This window comes from Saccostrea echinata, unplaced genomic scaffold (assembly GCF_033153115.1).
Source record: "Saccostrea echinata isolate AGI-Se365-2 ecotype Australia unplaced genomic scaffold, CSIRO_AGI_Sech_v1 ptg000054l, whole genome shotgun sequence".
Lineage (NCBI taxonomy): Eukaryota > Metazoa > Mollusca > Bivalvia > Ostreida > Ostreidae > Saccostrea > Saccostrea echinata.
Window position 1 is genome coordinate 36,777,076 of NW_026889803.1, and position 16,025 is coordinate 36,793,100.

Here is a 16,025-nt window from a genome sequence, read left to right on the forward strand (position 1 = left end):
TTAATTGTCTTGAGAGTTATTGTAATTATGAGCATCCAAAGTAAACAAAAGTTATTATTAATGTTTATTTAAATTCAAAGGTGGGATTTCAGCCTAATTATATACGAACTCTCTCTCTCTCTCTCTCTCTCTCAATCCGAGTCATTACTATTTTAAAAAATTATAACATTGAAGAAAAGATCAAAATTACAATATGTTGAGATAAGATTGACTTGTCAGATTAAAAGTACTGCAGATTTTTATTTTTATTATCAGAGTATAAAAGAGTGCATTTTTACGCACTTCCGGTATACCGTGAACACTATTCAAGAGTGCAATGGCGGGCAGTCCTTTTCCAGGTATTTCCACTGAATCTGAAGATTGCAAGATATGAATTATTCATAAAGAGGAGAAACTATATTTAGTTTTTTTGTGAGTATTTATGTATGTGATGTGAAATATATTACTGTTGCTTAGTTTTGCCCATGGGTTTAACTTTACGGTAAAGTTAAAGGAACATTGGCCAGTGGAAATTCATTAAAAGAATTCATTATATTATTGTTAACCAGGGTATCAAACAAAAAAAAAAATCAAACAGTAATTGCATTTTACACACTTTGGTATGCTGAACGGTATTGTCGATAAAATGGCGGCCCGTCTTTTTCCAGGCATTTCTCTGATTTTGAAGATTTCAAGATAAGAATTACTCAAAAAAGGAATAAATATATTTTAGTGAGTTTTTATAATATAACCTTGTTTTTGCATGTGCAAGTATCGTAAGAGATTAACGGATTTGCCAGTGGGCTTAACAGTAAAGTAAAACGAACAATCCTATACCAGTGACCATTTTGTTTAAAAAGACTTTTTAAATGCTAAAGTGTAGATAAAGCAAGAACTGAGCTTGTTCACTGCATTAAATAAAAACTTTAATTAAAAAATAATAAACAGGTTCAGTACAATCATTACATTTAGATATGTGACTTGAATTACCTACATAGTTTTATCAAGGTACGTGAAGTACATGTAGCCTGATTAAGCTACATGTATTAATGCAAATTTTAACAAGTCTGGTTTTTATTCAAAATTGAGAAAAATTTGCAAGTATTTCACTACAAGTATTTGTACTATGGACAGTATAGGAACCCAATGTAAAGATAGTTTAAATGTTGCTTCTTTAGTTAAACATTGCTTTTTTGAACACTTTTAAGCAAAAACTGTATTACCATTGTTTGAATAACTGTACACATCCATGTGTGGTGAGGCATGGCTAAGTACAATTTCTTCACATACATGATCAATTGTTATCAATCATCTTGTTAACCAGCATTGGCCTTCTGTGTTATTTCAATCAAAATTAAAGAAGTAATAACTGTTACATGTGTGTATATATATAGGCCTAAAACTTATAGAACTCTGCATGATATTCACCTGCTTTCTCGAAAGTGAGCAGACATTAAATCTCATTCATCTGTTAGTCTGTCCATTTGTCTGTCACAAAAACTTTAATTTTGGACATAACTTTTGAATAAGAAGAAAAAGGCTTCCATATTTCACAGGTAAATTACCTGTGACAAGTCCTTTCTAAATATACATGTACTATGATTTCTGTCCCAGTGACCTTGACATTGATGTTTGACTTACTTTTCAAAAATTTTAATAGTGGTTATAACTTTTGAAGGAGAGGAGATATGACATTCATATTTGACATGTGCATTACCTTTTAGAATATATTTTTGAACATGCTATAATTTTGACCCAGTGACCTTGAAGTTTGACCTAATTTTCAAAAAGTTTTAACATTTATGATAACTTTAAAGTGAGAAAGATGGGGTGTTCATGTTTGACAAGTGCATTACCTGTGACAAGAAGTTTCCAAATGTGCTATGATATTTGACCCAGTGACCTTGTCCTTTTAATTTGACCTAATATTCAAAAATTTTATCATTGCTGCTAACTTTTGAAAGAGAGAAGATAGGACATTCATATATGTAATACCTGTTTCACAATTTATTATGACTTTTAATCCCATGATTTTGACCTTAGAAGTTTGACCTTATTTTCAAAAAGTTTATCATTGCTGATTAACTTTTGAATGAGAGAAGATAGAGTATTTGTCTTAACATGGGTATTACCTGTTTCAAAAGCTTTCTGAATGTACTCTGGTTTTTGACATTGTGACCTTGACTTTAAAGTTTAATCTACAGTCTTATTCATTTTTTTTTCATTGGTAATAACTTGTGAAATCAGAATGAAAGAAGATAGGGCTGTTATATATTTCATGTACATTACCTATGACAATACCTTTCAGAAAGATGTTTCATTTTGACTCATGACCTTGACCTAGAAATTTGATCTACTTATGAAAAAAATCTTAACTTTGTCCATTACTTTTGCTCCAGAAGAGACAGAGCTTTTAAATATTTTTTTCACATGTGCATTACTTGTGAAAATGCCTTTTGGATTGTATCATGATATTTGACCTCAGGACCTTGATCTTAAAGTTTAATGCAGTTTTGAAAAACTTTAGTCTTTGTCATAACCTTTATTAATTCAATATTTTTTTTTTTCGTATGATGGACAGACAAAACAAGACACACAAACAAGACAGTGACAATGTGCCATAAAAATTGCATGCCACCCACTAAGATATCAAAAGCGGGGGACCACAATTCTTTGAATTTGTTTGTTGCATTTTGCTTTGACAGAGACACATCTTGGAAAGCAATTTTTTCATGCATTGTTTTCAGAAAAGTTCAAAGTTGAAAACTTTCAATGCATTAAAGTGTGATTTTATTTTACATGCTGAAAAAAAAGCTCATTTAAGAAATAAGTTTGATTTAGGACCTAAATAAAGCTATGTAGGTAATAAAACTTTTGTACATGTAGCTGTAAGGATTGTATGGGACCTGATAATGTAATGTGGTTTTATGTTGTTTATGGTGAAGCCACACTTCTGTTGGCTTTCGGTCGGTAAAGCAACTGGGATTTTAAATCAGAATCTCACAGGTTCAAGCCAAATTATGGTAAAAATTCTGTGATTTCACAAGAGTTGTTAGATTATTTTAAATAAGGTTTTTAGTTCATCCTAGAATCAAAATTATGAAATGTTAATGATATATATTAATAAATGTGCATAACCCTGTCATGGTTTTTGACGATGTCCAAAGGGTTAGAAACTCCCTAAAATTACAAATCGCAAATAATTGCGAGTACCAAGAAAGTGAACTCACAATTTTATAAGACTACTCGCAATTTTCATATCAAGTTAAATTTATATAAATTAAAAACATGTAACTTAGGCCAAACAAAAAAATATGTGTGGTTCCGGTTACACCTCCAAAAAAATTAGAGTAGGTAGGTAGGGATTTTTTTTTTTTTTTTTTTTTTTTTTTAAAACAAAATGATTTTCTTAATTTTTCTAGATAATACTTATCACTACTTTGCAAATGACATTTAGATGTGGTGTGATAATATACTAGTCAATATTGGTAGGGGACACCTACATGCTAGCTTGCTTTGGATTTAACACTAATAAACACTTGCACTATGTTGTGCAAGGGGACCGTCGTTGCTGAAACTAAAACTTAAACCGGAGCCATTGATGGAAATTGGGGAAAATTCTGGAAAAAATATGAAAATTGCCAAAAAAAAGTTTAGGGTCGGGGGTATAAAATAGGGACGGTCAGGTAACCGGAACCACACATATTTTTTTATTTGGCCTTACGGAAAAAGTAACTACTGTACAATACACAAAATACAACTACCAGTACAGTGTGACTTTTATTTAAATTACTGATTTAAATCAAAAGCATTGTGTTCTGTCATATAATTTTGCTACAGTTTCAATGCAAAAAAAAATCAACTCGCACGTTTTTGCGAGTTACCTAATCTTTAACTCACAATTTGGGAATTCTAACTCGCGTTTTGCGAGTTGTATATAGTGAATTTCGAACCCTGGATGTATTATTATCATGGATATTTTTTGTTAAGAATCAAAATTATTGCTATTCATTTTTCTGAAAGGAAATAGAATGTTTGGTGTATTTTATATTTGCTTGTTTGTTTAACATTCCTTCGAGAATTTTTCACTCATATTGAGACACCATCACTTGCCAGTGCATGGAAGGCTGCGTGCAAATTTAGACGGCCATTGAGCAGTGAGGGATCTTTTTCGTGCATGCACTTACTGCGACACGGGACCCCGGTCTATACAGTCTCATCCAAAGGACCGATCTCCGCATCACACAGTGGAATTGAATCCGCGACCAACTCTTTACTACTTACTCTAGACCAAATGCTCCAAACACTGCACCACATGGGTGACTAATGTATTTTAGATTAAACGCTACATTAAAAGACTCGGTAATTAAAAAAAAATGGAGGAACATACATATACAAAAAATCTCTCACCCCTCACTGCCCCCCCCCCCCCCCCCCCCCCCCCAAAGAAAAAACTTGCAATTGAATCTAGGTCAAAAGGTCACTCATGTAGTGTTGCTTTTTACAAGTAAATCAGTTGATTTCAGGGTATTTTGTAGTCTCCAGTATATAAAAAAATAAACATTCATAATATTCCTACATACATGTCTCCACATGTTAATCGATTATTATGGGCAAGTTATCGCATCACCTCCAAAATATATTTGTTACAGAAGGTATAAAAAAAAGTTTTATTTTGTCACAAGTTACACTGGACTTATCAGTTAAAGAAATTCACATATGCAAAACAGAACACATACAAACATTTCTAGTATCGTATTTAAAATTTTCATCAGTTCTCCACGGAAATGAAAACAATATCCTTTCATCTATATCCACTGTATGAAGGAGTAAACATGTGATGATAGGTAATAAGTATATTTTGTTAATTATGAATAAGCAAATATACATACCATTGACCAGTGGTAATTTCCACAAAGAATGACCATCTCTGTGTTCATGTTCAATTCATGTCTTCATTTTGCTTGTTGGCAGGAGATCTTAGGCTGACCCAGATCCCAGACAGAGAAAGAGTGTCTAGAATTCAACTGCAGCTGTTACCGGAAGATGCGGTAAGATTCAGACTCTACTTCTTGCACTCTTTGATGACCTTTCCATTGCCAATTGATATTGATCTTTTTTGGCCTTGACCTCTTTACTTTTAATTGACAGGATGCAGGGAACCAGGACCCATCATCAGTAGAAAGAAGAGGAGCCTATTCCGCTACCAGGAAGCCTAATAGAGAAGCTATTTTGCATTTCTTCCTTTCTGTCTCTTGTATCTCCTATCCCCTCCCTACTCTATAACATAACTAACCTTCCCCCTCCCCCCCCCCTCCCCCCCCCTTTTCCCCTTTGATGCCCTTTCCTGACCTAACTGTCTTCAGCAGCTAACTTATTTTTCAACTACTTTTCTTTTTGAATCTTTATATTTACATGAATTTTCTGTGATTTGTTGCATTGTTTAGAATGTTTACTAATCTTCTGTCAGTTGTATATTTTCAGGGACGCGGACCAGGGAAGACGCAGGAGATCCAAGACCGAGCAACAGCCGCCAACATTGGCCAAAGCGGTAAGTAAGGAGCTGCTTTTGTTGCGCTTTTGAAACCCAAGATTGAGGGTAAGCTATGAAATGTGTACATCTTGCTCTACTTCTTGCACTCTTTGATGACCTTTCCATTGCCAATTGATTTTGACCTTGTCAGACCTTGACCCCTTTACTTTTAATTGACAGGATGCAGGGAAGCAGGGCGTATCATCAGTAGGAAGAAGAGGAGCCTATTCTGATACCAGGAAGCCTAATGGAGAAGCTATTTTGCATTTCTTCCTTTCAGTCTCTTGTGCCTCCTATCCCCTCCCTGCTCAATAACATAACTAACCTTCCCCCTCCTCCCCCCCCCCTTTCCCCTCTTATGCCTTTTCCTGACCTAACTGTCTTCATCAGCTAACTTATTTTCAACTACTTTTCTTTTTGAATCTTTATATTTACATGAATTTTCTGTGATTTGTTGCATTGTTTAGAATGTTTACTAATCTTCTGTCAGTTGTATATTTTCAGGGACGCGGACCAGGGAAGACGCAGGAGATCCAAGACCGAGCAACAGCCGCCAACATTGGCCAAAGCGGTAAGTAAGGAGCTGCTTTTGTTGCGCTTTTGAAACCCAAGATTGAGGGTAAGCTATGAAATGTGTACATCTTGCTCTACTTCTTGCACTCTTTGATGACCTTTCCATTGCCAATTGATTTTGACCTTGTCAGACTTTGACCCCTTTACTTTTAATTGACAGGATGCAGGGAAGCAGGGCCCATCATCAGTAGGAAGAAGAGGAGCCTATTCCGCTACCAGGAAGCCTAATAGAGAAGCTATTTTGCATTTCTTTTTTTCAGTCTCTTGTGTCTCCTATCCCCTCCCTGCTCAATAACATAACTAACCTTCCCCCTCCTCCCCCCCTTTCCCCTCTTATGCCTTTTCCTGACCTAACTGTCTTCAGCAGCTAACTTATTTTCAACTACTTTTCTTTTTGAATCTTTATATTTACATGAATTTTTTGTGATTTGTTGCATTGTTTAGAATGTTTACTAATCTTCTGTCAGTTGTATATTTTCAGGGACGCGGACCAGGGAAGACGCAGGAGATCCAAGATCGAGCAACAGCCGCCAACATTGGCCAAAGCGGTAAGTAAGGAGCTGCTTTTGTTGCGCTTTTGAAACCCAAGACTGAGGGTAAGCTATGAAATGTGTACATCTTGCTCTACTTCTTGCTCTCTTTGATGACCTTTCCATTGCCAATTGATTTTGACCTTGTCAGACCTTGACCTCTTTACTTTTAATTGACAGGATGCAGGGAAGCAGGGCCCATTATCAGTAGAAAGAAGAGGAGCCTATTCCGCTACCAGGAAGCCTAATAGAGAAGCTATTTTGCATTTCTTCCTTTCAGTTTCTTGTGTCTCCTATCCCCTCCCTGCTCAATAACATAACTAACCTTCCCCCTCCCCCCCCCCCCCTTTTCCCCTTTGATGCCCTTTCCTGACCTAACTGTCTTCAGCAGCTAACTTATTTTTCAACAACTTTTCTTTTTTAATCTTTATATTTACATGAATTTTCTGTGATTTGTTACATTGTTTAGAATTTTTACTAATCTTCTGTCAGTTGTACATTTTCAGGGACGCGGACCAGGGAAGACGCAGGAGATCCAAGACCGAGCAACAGCCGCCAACATTGGCCAAAGCGGTAAGTAAGGAGCTGCTTTTGTTGCGCTTTTGAAACCCAAGATTGAGGGTAAGCTATGAAATGTGTACATCTTGCTCTACTTCTTGCACTCTTTGATGACCTTTCCATTGCCAATTGATTTTGACCTTGTCAGACCTTGACCCCTTTACTTTTAATTGACAGGATGCATGGAAGCAGGGCCCATCATCAGTAGAAAGAAGAGGAGCCTATTCTGCTACCAGGAAGCCTAATAGAGAAGCTATTTTGCATTTCTTCCTTTCTGTCTCTTGTGTCTCCTATCCCTCCCTACTCTATAACATAACTAACCTTCCCCCTTCCCTCCCCTCCCCCCCCCCCCCCCCCTTTTCCCCTTTGATGCCCTTTCCTGACCTAACTGTCTTCAGCAGCTAACTTATTTTTCAACAACTTTTCTTTTTGAATCTTTATATTTACATGAATTTTCTGTGATTTGTTGCATTGTTTAGAATTTTTACTAATCTTCTGTCAGTTGTATATTTTCAGGGACGCGGACCAGGGAAGACGCAGGAGATCCAAGACCGAGCAACAGCCGCCAACATTGGCCAAAGCGGTAAGTAAGGAGCTGCTTTTGTTGCGCTTTTGAAACCCAAGATTGAGGGTAAGCTATGAAATGTGTACATCTTGCTCTACTTCTTGCACTCTTTGATGACCTTTCCATTGCCAATTGATTTTGACCTTGTCAGACCTTGACCTCTTTACTTTTAATTGACAGGATGCAGGGAACCAGGACCCATCATCAGTAGAAAGAAGAGGAGCCTATTCTGCTACCAGGAAGCCTAATAGAGAAGCTATTTTGCATTTCTTCCTTTCTGTCTATTTTATCTCCTATCCCTCCCTACTCTATAACATAACTAACCTTCCCCCTCCCCTCCCCCCCCCTTTTCCCCTTTGATGCCCTTTCCTGACCTAACTGTCTTCAGCAGCTAACTTATTTTTGAACTACTTTTCTTTTTGAATCTTTATATTTACATGAATTTTCTGTGATTTGTTGCATTGTTTAGAATTTTTACTAATCTTCTGTCAGTTGTATATTTTCAGGGACGCGGACCAGGGAAGACGCAGGAGATCCAAGACCGAGCAACAGCCGCCAACATTGGCCAAAGCGGTAAGTAAGGAGCTGCTTTTGTTGCGCTTTTGAAACCCAAGATTGAGGGTAAGCTATGAAATGTGTACATCTTGCTCTACTTCTTGCACTCTTTGATGACCTTTCCATTGCCAATTGATTTTGACCTTGTCAGACCTTGACCTCTTTACTTTTAATTGACAGGATGCATGGAAGCAGGGCCCATCATCAGTAGAAAGAAGAGGAGCCTATTCTGCTACCAGGAAGCCTAATAGAGAAGCTATTTTGCATTTCTTCCTTTCTGTTGCTTGTGTCTCCTATCCCCTCCCTGCTCAATAACATAACTAACCTTCCCCCTCCCCCCCCCCCCCCCTTTTCCCCTTTGATGCCCTTTCCTGACCTAACTGTCTTCAGCAGCTAACTTATTTTTCAACAACTTTTCTTTTTGAATCTTTATATTTACATGAATTTTCTGTGATTTGTTGCATTGTTTAGAATTTTTACTAATCTTCTGTCAGTTGTACATTTTCAGGGACGCGGACCAGGGAAGACGCAGGAGATCCAAGACCGAGCAACAGCCGCCAACATTGGCCAAAGCGGTAAGTAAGGAGCTGCTTTTGTTGCGCTTTTGAAACCCAAGATTGAGGGTAAGCTATGAAATGTGTACATCTTGCTCTACTTCTTGCACTCTTTGATGACCTTTCCATTGCCAATTGATTTTGACCTTGTCAGACCTTGACCCCTTTACTTTTAATTGACAGGATGCATGGAAGCAGGGCCCATCATCAGTAGAAAGAAGAGGAGCCTATTCTGCTACCAGGAAGCCTAATAGAGAAGCTATTTTGCATTTCTTCCTTTCTGTCTCTTGTGTCTCCTATCCCTCCCTACTCTATAACATAACTAACCTTCCCCCTTCCCTCCCCTCCCCCCCCCCCCCCCTTTTCCCCTTTGATGCCCTTTCCTGACCTAACTGTCTTCAGCAGCTAACTTATTTTTCAACAACTTTTCTTTTTGAATCTTTATATTTACATGAATTTTCTGTGATTTGTTGCATTGTTTAGAGTTTTTACTAATCTTCTGTCAGTTGTATATTTTCAGGGACGCGGACCAGGGAAGACGCAGGAGATCCAAGACCGAGCAACAGCCGCCAACATTGGCCAAAGCGGTAAGTAAGGAGCTGCTTTTGTTGCGCTTTTGAAACCCAAGATTGAGGGTAAGCTATGAAATGTGTACATCTTGCTCTACTTCTTGCACTCTTTGATGACCTTTCCATTGCCAATTGATTTTGACCTTGTCAGACCTTGACCTCTACTTTTAATTGACAGGATGCAGGGATCCAGGACCCATCATCAGTAGAAAGAAGAGGAGCCTATTCCGCTACCAGGAAGCCTAATAGAGAAGCTATTTTGCACTTCTTCCTTTCTCTCTCTTGTGTCTCCTATCCCCTCCCTACTCTATAACATAACTAACCTTCCCCCCTTTTCCCCTTTGATGCCCTTTCCTGAACTAACTGTCTTCAGCAGCTAACTTATTTTTCAACTATTTTTCTTTTTGAATCTTTATATTTACATGAATTTTCTGTGATTTGTTGCATTGTTTAGAATTTTTACTAATCTTCTGTCAGTTGTATATTTTCAGGGACGCGGACCAGGGAAGACGCAGGAGATCCAAGACCGAGCAACAGCCGCCAACATTGGCCAAAGCGGTAAGTAAGGAGCTGCTTTTGTTGCGCTTTTGAAACCCAAGATTGAGGGTAAGCTATGAAATGTGTACATCTTGCTCTACTTCTTGCACTCTTTGATGACCTTTCCATTGCCAATTGATTTTGACCTTGTCAGACCTTGACCTCTACTTTTAATTGACAGGATGCAGGGATCCAGGGCCCATCATCAGTAGAAAGAAGAGGAGCCTATTCCGCTACCAGGAAGCCTAATAGAGAAGCTATTTTGCACTTCTTCCTTTCTCTCTCTTGTGTCTCCTATCCCCTCCCTACTCTATAACATAACTAACCTTCCCCCTTCCCTCCCCTCCCCCCCCCCTTTTCCCCTTTGATGCCCTTTCCTGACCTAACTGTCTTCAGCAGCTTACTTATTTTTCAACAACTTTTCTTTTTGAATCTTTATATTTACATGAATTTTCTGTGATTTGTTGCATTGTTTAGAGTTTTTACTAATCTTCTGTCAGTTGTATATTTTCAGGGACGCGGACCAGGGAAGACGCAGGAGATCCAAGACCGAGCAACAGCCGCCAACATTGGCCAAAGCGGTAAGTAAGGAGCTGCTTTTGTTGCGCTTTTGAAACCCAAGATTGAGGGTAAGCTATGAAATGTGTACATCTTGCTCTACTTCTTGCACTCTTTGATGACCTTTCCATTGCCAATTGATTTTGACCTTGTCAGACCTTGACCTCTTTACTTTTAATTGACAGGATGCAGGGATCCAGGACCCATCATCAGTAGAAAGAAGAGGAGCCTATTCCGCTACCAGGAAGCCTAATAGAGAAGCTATTTTGCATTTCTTCCTTTCTGTCTCTTGTGTCTCCTATCCCCTCCCTACTCTATGACATAACTAACCTTCCCCCTCCCCTCCCCCCCCCTTTTCCCCTTTGATGCCCTTTCCTGACCTAACTGTCTTCAGCAGCTTACTTATTTTTCAACAACTTTTCTTTTTGAATCTTTATATTTACATGAATTTTCTGTGATTTGTTGCATTGTTTAGAATTTTTACTAATCTTCTGTCAGTTGTGTATTTTCAGGGACGCAGACAAGGGAAGACGCAGGAGATCCAAGACCGAGCAACGGCCGCCAACATTGGCCAAAGCGGTAAGTAAGGAGCTGCTTTTGTTGCGCTTTTGAAACCCAAGATTGAGGGTAAGCTATGAAATGTGTACATCTTGCTCTACTTCTTGCACTCTTTGATGACCTTTCCATTGCCAATTGATTTTGACCTTGTCAGACCTTGACCTCTACTTTTAATTGACAGGATGCAGGGATCCAGGGCCCATCATCAGTAGAAAGAAGAGGAGCCTATTCCGCTACCAGGAAGCCTAATAGAGAAGCTATTTTGCATTTCTTCCTTTCTGTCTCTTTTATCTCCTATCCCCTCCCTGCTCTATAACATAACTAACCTTCCCCCCTTTTCCCCTTTGATGCCCTTTCCTGACCTAACTGTCTTCAGCAGCTAACTTATTTTTCAACTACTTTTCTTTTTGAATCTTTATACCGGTATTTACATGAATTTTCTGTGATTTGTTGCATTGTTTAGAATTTTTACTAATCTTCTGTCAGTTGTGTATTTTCAGGGACGCAGACCAGGGAAGACGCAGGAGATCCAAGACCGAGCAACAGCCGCCAACATTGGCCAAAGCGGTAAGTAAGGAGCTGCTTTTGTTGCGCTTTTGAAACCCAAGATTGAGGGTAAGCTATGAAATGTGTACATCTTGCTCTACTTCTTGCACTCTTTGATGACCTTTCCATTGCCAATTGATTTTGACCTTGTCAGACCTTGACCTCTACTTTTAATTGACAGGATGCAGGGATCCAGGGCCCATCATCAGTAAAAAGAAGAGGAGCCTATTCCGCTACCAGGAAGCCTAATAGAGAAGCTATTCTGCATTTCTTCCTTTCTGTCTCTTGTGCCTCCTATCCCCTCCCTACTTTTTATCATAACTAACCTTCCCCCTCCCCTCCCCCCCCTTTCCCCTTTGATGCCCTTTCCTGACCTAACTGTCTTCAGCAGCGAACTTATTTTTCAACAACTTTTCTTTTTGAATCTTTATATTTACATGAATTTTCTGTGATTTGTTGCATTGTTTAGAATTTTTACTAATCTTCTGTCAGTTGTATATTTCAGGGACGCGGACCAGGGAAGACGCAGGAGATCCAAGACCGAGCAACAGCCGCCAACATTGGCCAAAGCGGTAAGTAAGGAGCTGCTTTTGTTGCGCTTTTGAAACCCAAGATTGAGGGTAAGCTATGAAATGTGTACATCTTGCTCTACTTCTTGCACTCTTTGATGACCTTTCCATTGCCAATTGATTTTGACCTTGTCAGACCTTGACCTCTTTACTTTTAATTGACAGGATGCAGGGAACCAGGACCCATCATCTGTAGAAAGAAGAGGAGCCTATTCCGCTACCAGGAAGCCTAATAGAGAAGCTATTTTGCATTTCTTCCTTTCTGTCTCTTGTGTCTCCTATCCCCTCCCTACTCTATGACATAACTAACCTTCCCCCTCCCCTCCCCCCCCCTTTTCCCCTTTGATGCCCTTTCCTGACCTAACTGTCTTCAGCAGCTAACTTATTTTTCAACAACTTTTCTTTTTGAATCTTTATATTTACATGAATTTTCTGTGATTTGTTGCATTGTTTAGAATTTTTACTAATCTTCTGTCAGTTGTGTATTTTCAGGGACGCAGACAAGGGAAGACGCAGGAGATCCAAGACCGAGCAACGGCCGCCAACATTGGCCAAAGCGGTAAGTAAGGAGCTGCTTTTGTTGCGCTTTTGAAACCCAAGATTGAGGGTAAGCTATGAAATGTGTACATCTTGCTCTACTTCTTGCACTCTTTGATGACCTTTCCATTGCCAATTGATTTTGACCTTGTCAGACCTTGACCTCTACTTTTAATTGACAGGATGCAGGGATCCAGGGCCCATCATCAGTAGAAAGAAGAGGAGCCTATTCCGCTACCAGGAAGCCTAATAGAGAAGCTATTTTGCATTTCTTCCTTTCTGTCTCTTTTATCTCCTATCCCCTCCCTGCTCTATAACATAACTAACCTTCCCCCCTTTTCCCCTTTGATGCCCTTTCCTGACCTAACTGTCTTCAGCAGCTAACTTATTTTTCAACTACTTTTCTTTTTGAATCTTTATACCGGTATTTACATGAATTTTCTGTGATTTGTTGCATTGTTTAGAATTTTTACTAATCTTCTGTCAGTTGTGTATTTTCAGGGACGCAGACCAGGGAAGACGCAGGAGATCCAAGACCGAGCAACAGCCGCCAACATTGGCCAAAGCGGTAAGTAAGGAGCTGCTTTTGTTGCGCTTTTGAAACCCAAGATTGAGGGTAAGCTATGAAATGTGTACATCTTGCTCTACTTCTTGCACTCTTTGATGACCTTTCCATTGCCAATTGATTTTGACCTTGTCAGACCTTGACCTCTACTTTTAATTGACAGGATGCAGGGATCCAGGGCCCATCATCAGTAAAAAGAAGAGGAGCCTATTCCGCTACCAGGAAGCCTAATAGAGAAGCTATTCTGCATTTCTTCCTTTCTGTCTCTTGTGCCTCCTATCCCCTCCCTACTTTTTATCATAACTAACCTTCCCCCTCCCCTCCCCCCCCTTTCCCCTTTGATGCCCTTTCCTGACCTAACTGTCTTCAGCAGCGAACTTATTTTTCAACAACTTTTCTTTTTGAATCTTTATATTTACATGAATTTTCTGTGATTTGTTGCATTGTTTAGAATTTTTACTAATCTTCTGTCAGTTGTATATTTTGAGGGACGCAGACCAGGGAAGACGCAGGAGATCCAAGACCGAGCAACAGCCGCCAACATAGGCCAAAGCGGTAAGTAAGGAGCTGCTTTTGTTGCGCTTTTGAAACCCAAGATTGAGGGTAAGCTATGAAATGTGTACATCTTGCTCTACTTCTTGCACTCTTTGATGACCTTACCATTGCCAATTGATTTTGACCTTGTCAGACCTTGACCTCTTTACTTTTAATTGACAGGATGCAGGGAAGCAGGGCCCATCATCAGTAGAAAGAAGAGGAGCCTATTCCCCTACCAGGAAGCCTAATAGAAAAGCTATTTTGCATTTCTTCCTTTCTGTCCCTTGTGTCTCCTATCCCCTCCCTACTCTATAACATAACTAACCTTCCCCCTCCCCTCCCCCCCCCCCCCCCCTTTCCCCTTTTGATGCCCTTTCCTGACCTAACTGTCTTCAGCAGCTAACTTATTTTTCAACTACTTTTCTTTTTGAATCTTTATATTTACATGAATTTTCTGTGATTTGTTGCATTGTTTAGAATTTTTACTAATCTTCTGTCAGTTGTATATTTTCAGGGACGCGGACCAGGGAAGACGCAGGAGATCCAAGACCGAGCAACAGCAGCCAACATTGGCCAAAGCGGTAAGTAAGGAGCTGCTTTTGTTGCGCTTTTGAAACCCAAGATTGAGGGTAAGCTATGAAATGTGTACATCTTGCTCTCGTCTGTTGACTGTGGTTACTCTGTCTTGAGGAAGCCTTACTTTTGCTTTGACCTGTAGACATCTTTGTTAACAGGTACAGGGTTAGGCTGGTGTGGTTCTGCAGAAGGAGCAGTCGGTAACCTGCCAGCTGGAGTTCAGCGATGGACTGTGGCCAATCCAAGACGCCAGGGTAAGACGCATTGTGCACCTCCTGCAATCTCCTCTGCACTTTTTCTGTGTCTGGGTTCAAGAAATCTTTTGCAAGTTACTGAGCATTTGACTGTTTCTGACAACAGGTGGAAGCTTAGGCTGTGCTGGATCTAGAGGTGAAGAGGAAAGCATCAGACAGAAGAAGCGTCCACTGCAGCCAACCCCCGAAGTGAGAGTAAGATTGAAACTTGACTTTCTCTTTGCACGTGCACTTTGTTTGCACTTGTATGACTCCTTTTCACTTAGTATGAAGTGTATGTGTTACCTTGATGTCTTGGTTTTGCTTTGTTGACAGAGGAGGAGATTAAGGCTGAGCAGAATCCCACAGTAAGAGAGAGTGTCTTCAATGCAACTGCAGACTTCACCAGAAGATGCGGTAAGATTCAGACTCTACTTCTTGACCGTTTCATAACCATTTTCCAATTGATGTTGACCTTGTCAGGCCTTAACCTGTTTACTTCCAATTCAGATGATGCAAGTAATCATCGCCAATTTCACTTTTTTAGGATTGCAACCTGTATGATCACTTGTCTTTCTGTCCTTTAAAAAGCAATTAAAGCAGCTAGGGATCACTTTGGGATATGCCTTTGCACACCACTTGTAAATGAGGCATTGTTTAAATTGGGTTGGGGGTCAGTCTGAACATGTTTTAATCTTATGCCAGTATCACATGTATTAGTGTGGGCCCCTAATTTTATTCATTTTGACTAATTGGAACATAAATGAATTCCACCATAACCAATTGGTATCAAAATTTTATTTTCCTCCATAGCATATGGTTGAATGCGACTTCAGTTACTTGGAATACATGTACTCTGTGAAGAACACCTGTATACTGCTTGTATAATCGTTGTGGCTTGATTATGTGAATTTCACTCGAGTAGATGATCGAAAGGGTTAGTTATGTACATGTACATGACACCGGTGACTTCAGTATCTTGACTTCTAACAATTTATTACATATATCAGTAATTTACTCAATTTTCTTGACATTGCCAACTTAATTTGGGGTGCAAATACATGGTTGTTGAAACTAACCAAACAATATGATAATGATATTTTTATACCCCCCGCAAACGAAGTTTAGGGGGATATATTGGAATCACCATGTCCGTCTGTCTGTCCGTCTGTCTGTCCGTCTGTCTGTAGACAAGATTTTGTCCAGGCCGTTTCTTGGAAACTATTGCAAGGATTTGTCTGAAAATTTGTACACTTATTATTCACCATATGAAGGTGTGCACCTGGTTTTTTCATCATGATTGGATAATTTTTCTGCATTTTACAGGTCTTTTTTTCATTTTTATTGTGTGGTTTTGTCCGGACCTGTTCTCAGAGGCTATTGCATAGATTTG

General features: G+C 39.3%; 1 protein-coding gene across 1 annotated transcript; it reads left to right on the top strand.

Annotated features, from left to right (window-relative positions):
- Positions 1-316: 316 nt before the first annotated feature.
- LOC133204844 (uncharacterized) lies at positions 317-15,196 on the top strand. The gene is made up of 24 exons (XM_061340589.1): positions 317-338; positions 4,954-5,030; positions 5,131-5,236; positions 5,464-5,530; positions 6,017-6,083; positions 6,567-6,633; positions 7,122-7,188; positions 7,690-7,756; positions 8,245-8,311; positions 8,802-8,868; positions 9,368-9,434; positions 9,908-9,974; positions 10,468-10,534; positions 11,024-11,090; positions 11,570-11,636; positions 12,121-12,187; positions 12,677-12,743; positions 13,223-13,289; positions 13,761-13,841; positions 14,324-14,404; positions 14,558-14,653; positions 14,760-14,879; positions 14,969-15,049; positions 15,180-15,196. Exons 1-24 carry the CDS (start codon positions 317-319, stop codon positions 15,194-15,196), a joined length of 1,686 nt encoding a protein of 561 aa, XP_061196573.1.
- The last annotated feature ends 829 nt before the right edge of the window (positions 15,197-16,025 follow it).

What these genes read in the sequence shown, in the direction of transcription:
- LOC133204844 (XM_061340589.1), top strand. Translation starts at nt 317, where the DNA reads ATGGCGGGCAGTCCTTTTCCAG. An exon ending in TTTCTTCCTTTCTGTCTCTT is followed by an intron (nt 5,237 to 5,463) that starts GTATCTCCTATC and finishes GTATATTTTCAG; the next exon opens with GGACGCGGACCAGGGAAGAC. An exon ending in CGCCAACATTGGCCAAAGCG is followed by an intron (nt 12,744 to 13,222) that starts GTAAGTAAGGAG and finishes GTGTATTTTCAG; the next exon opens with GGACGCAGACCAGGGAAGAC.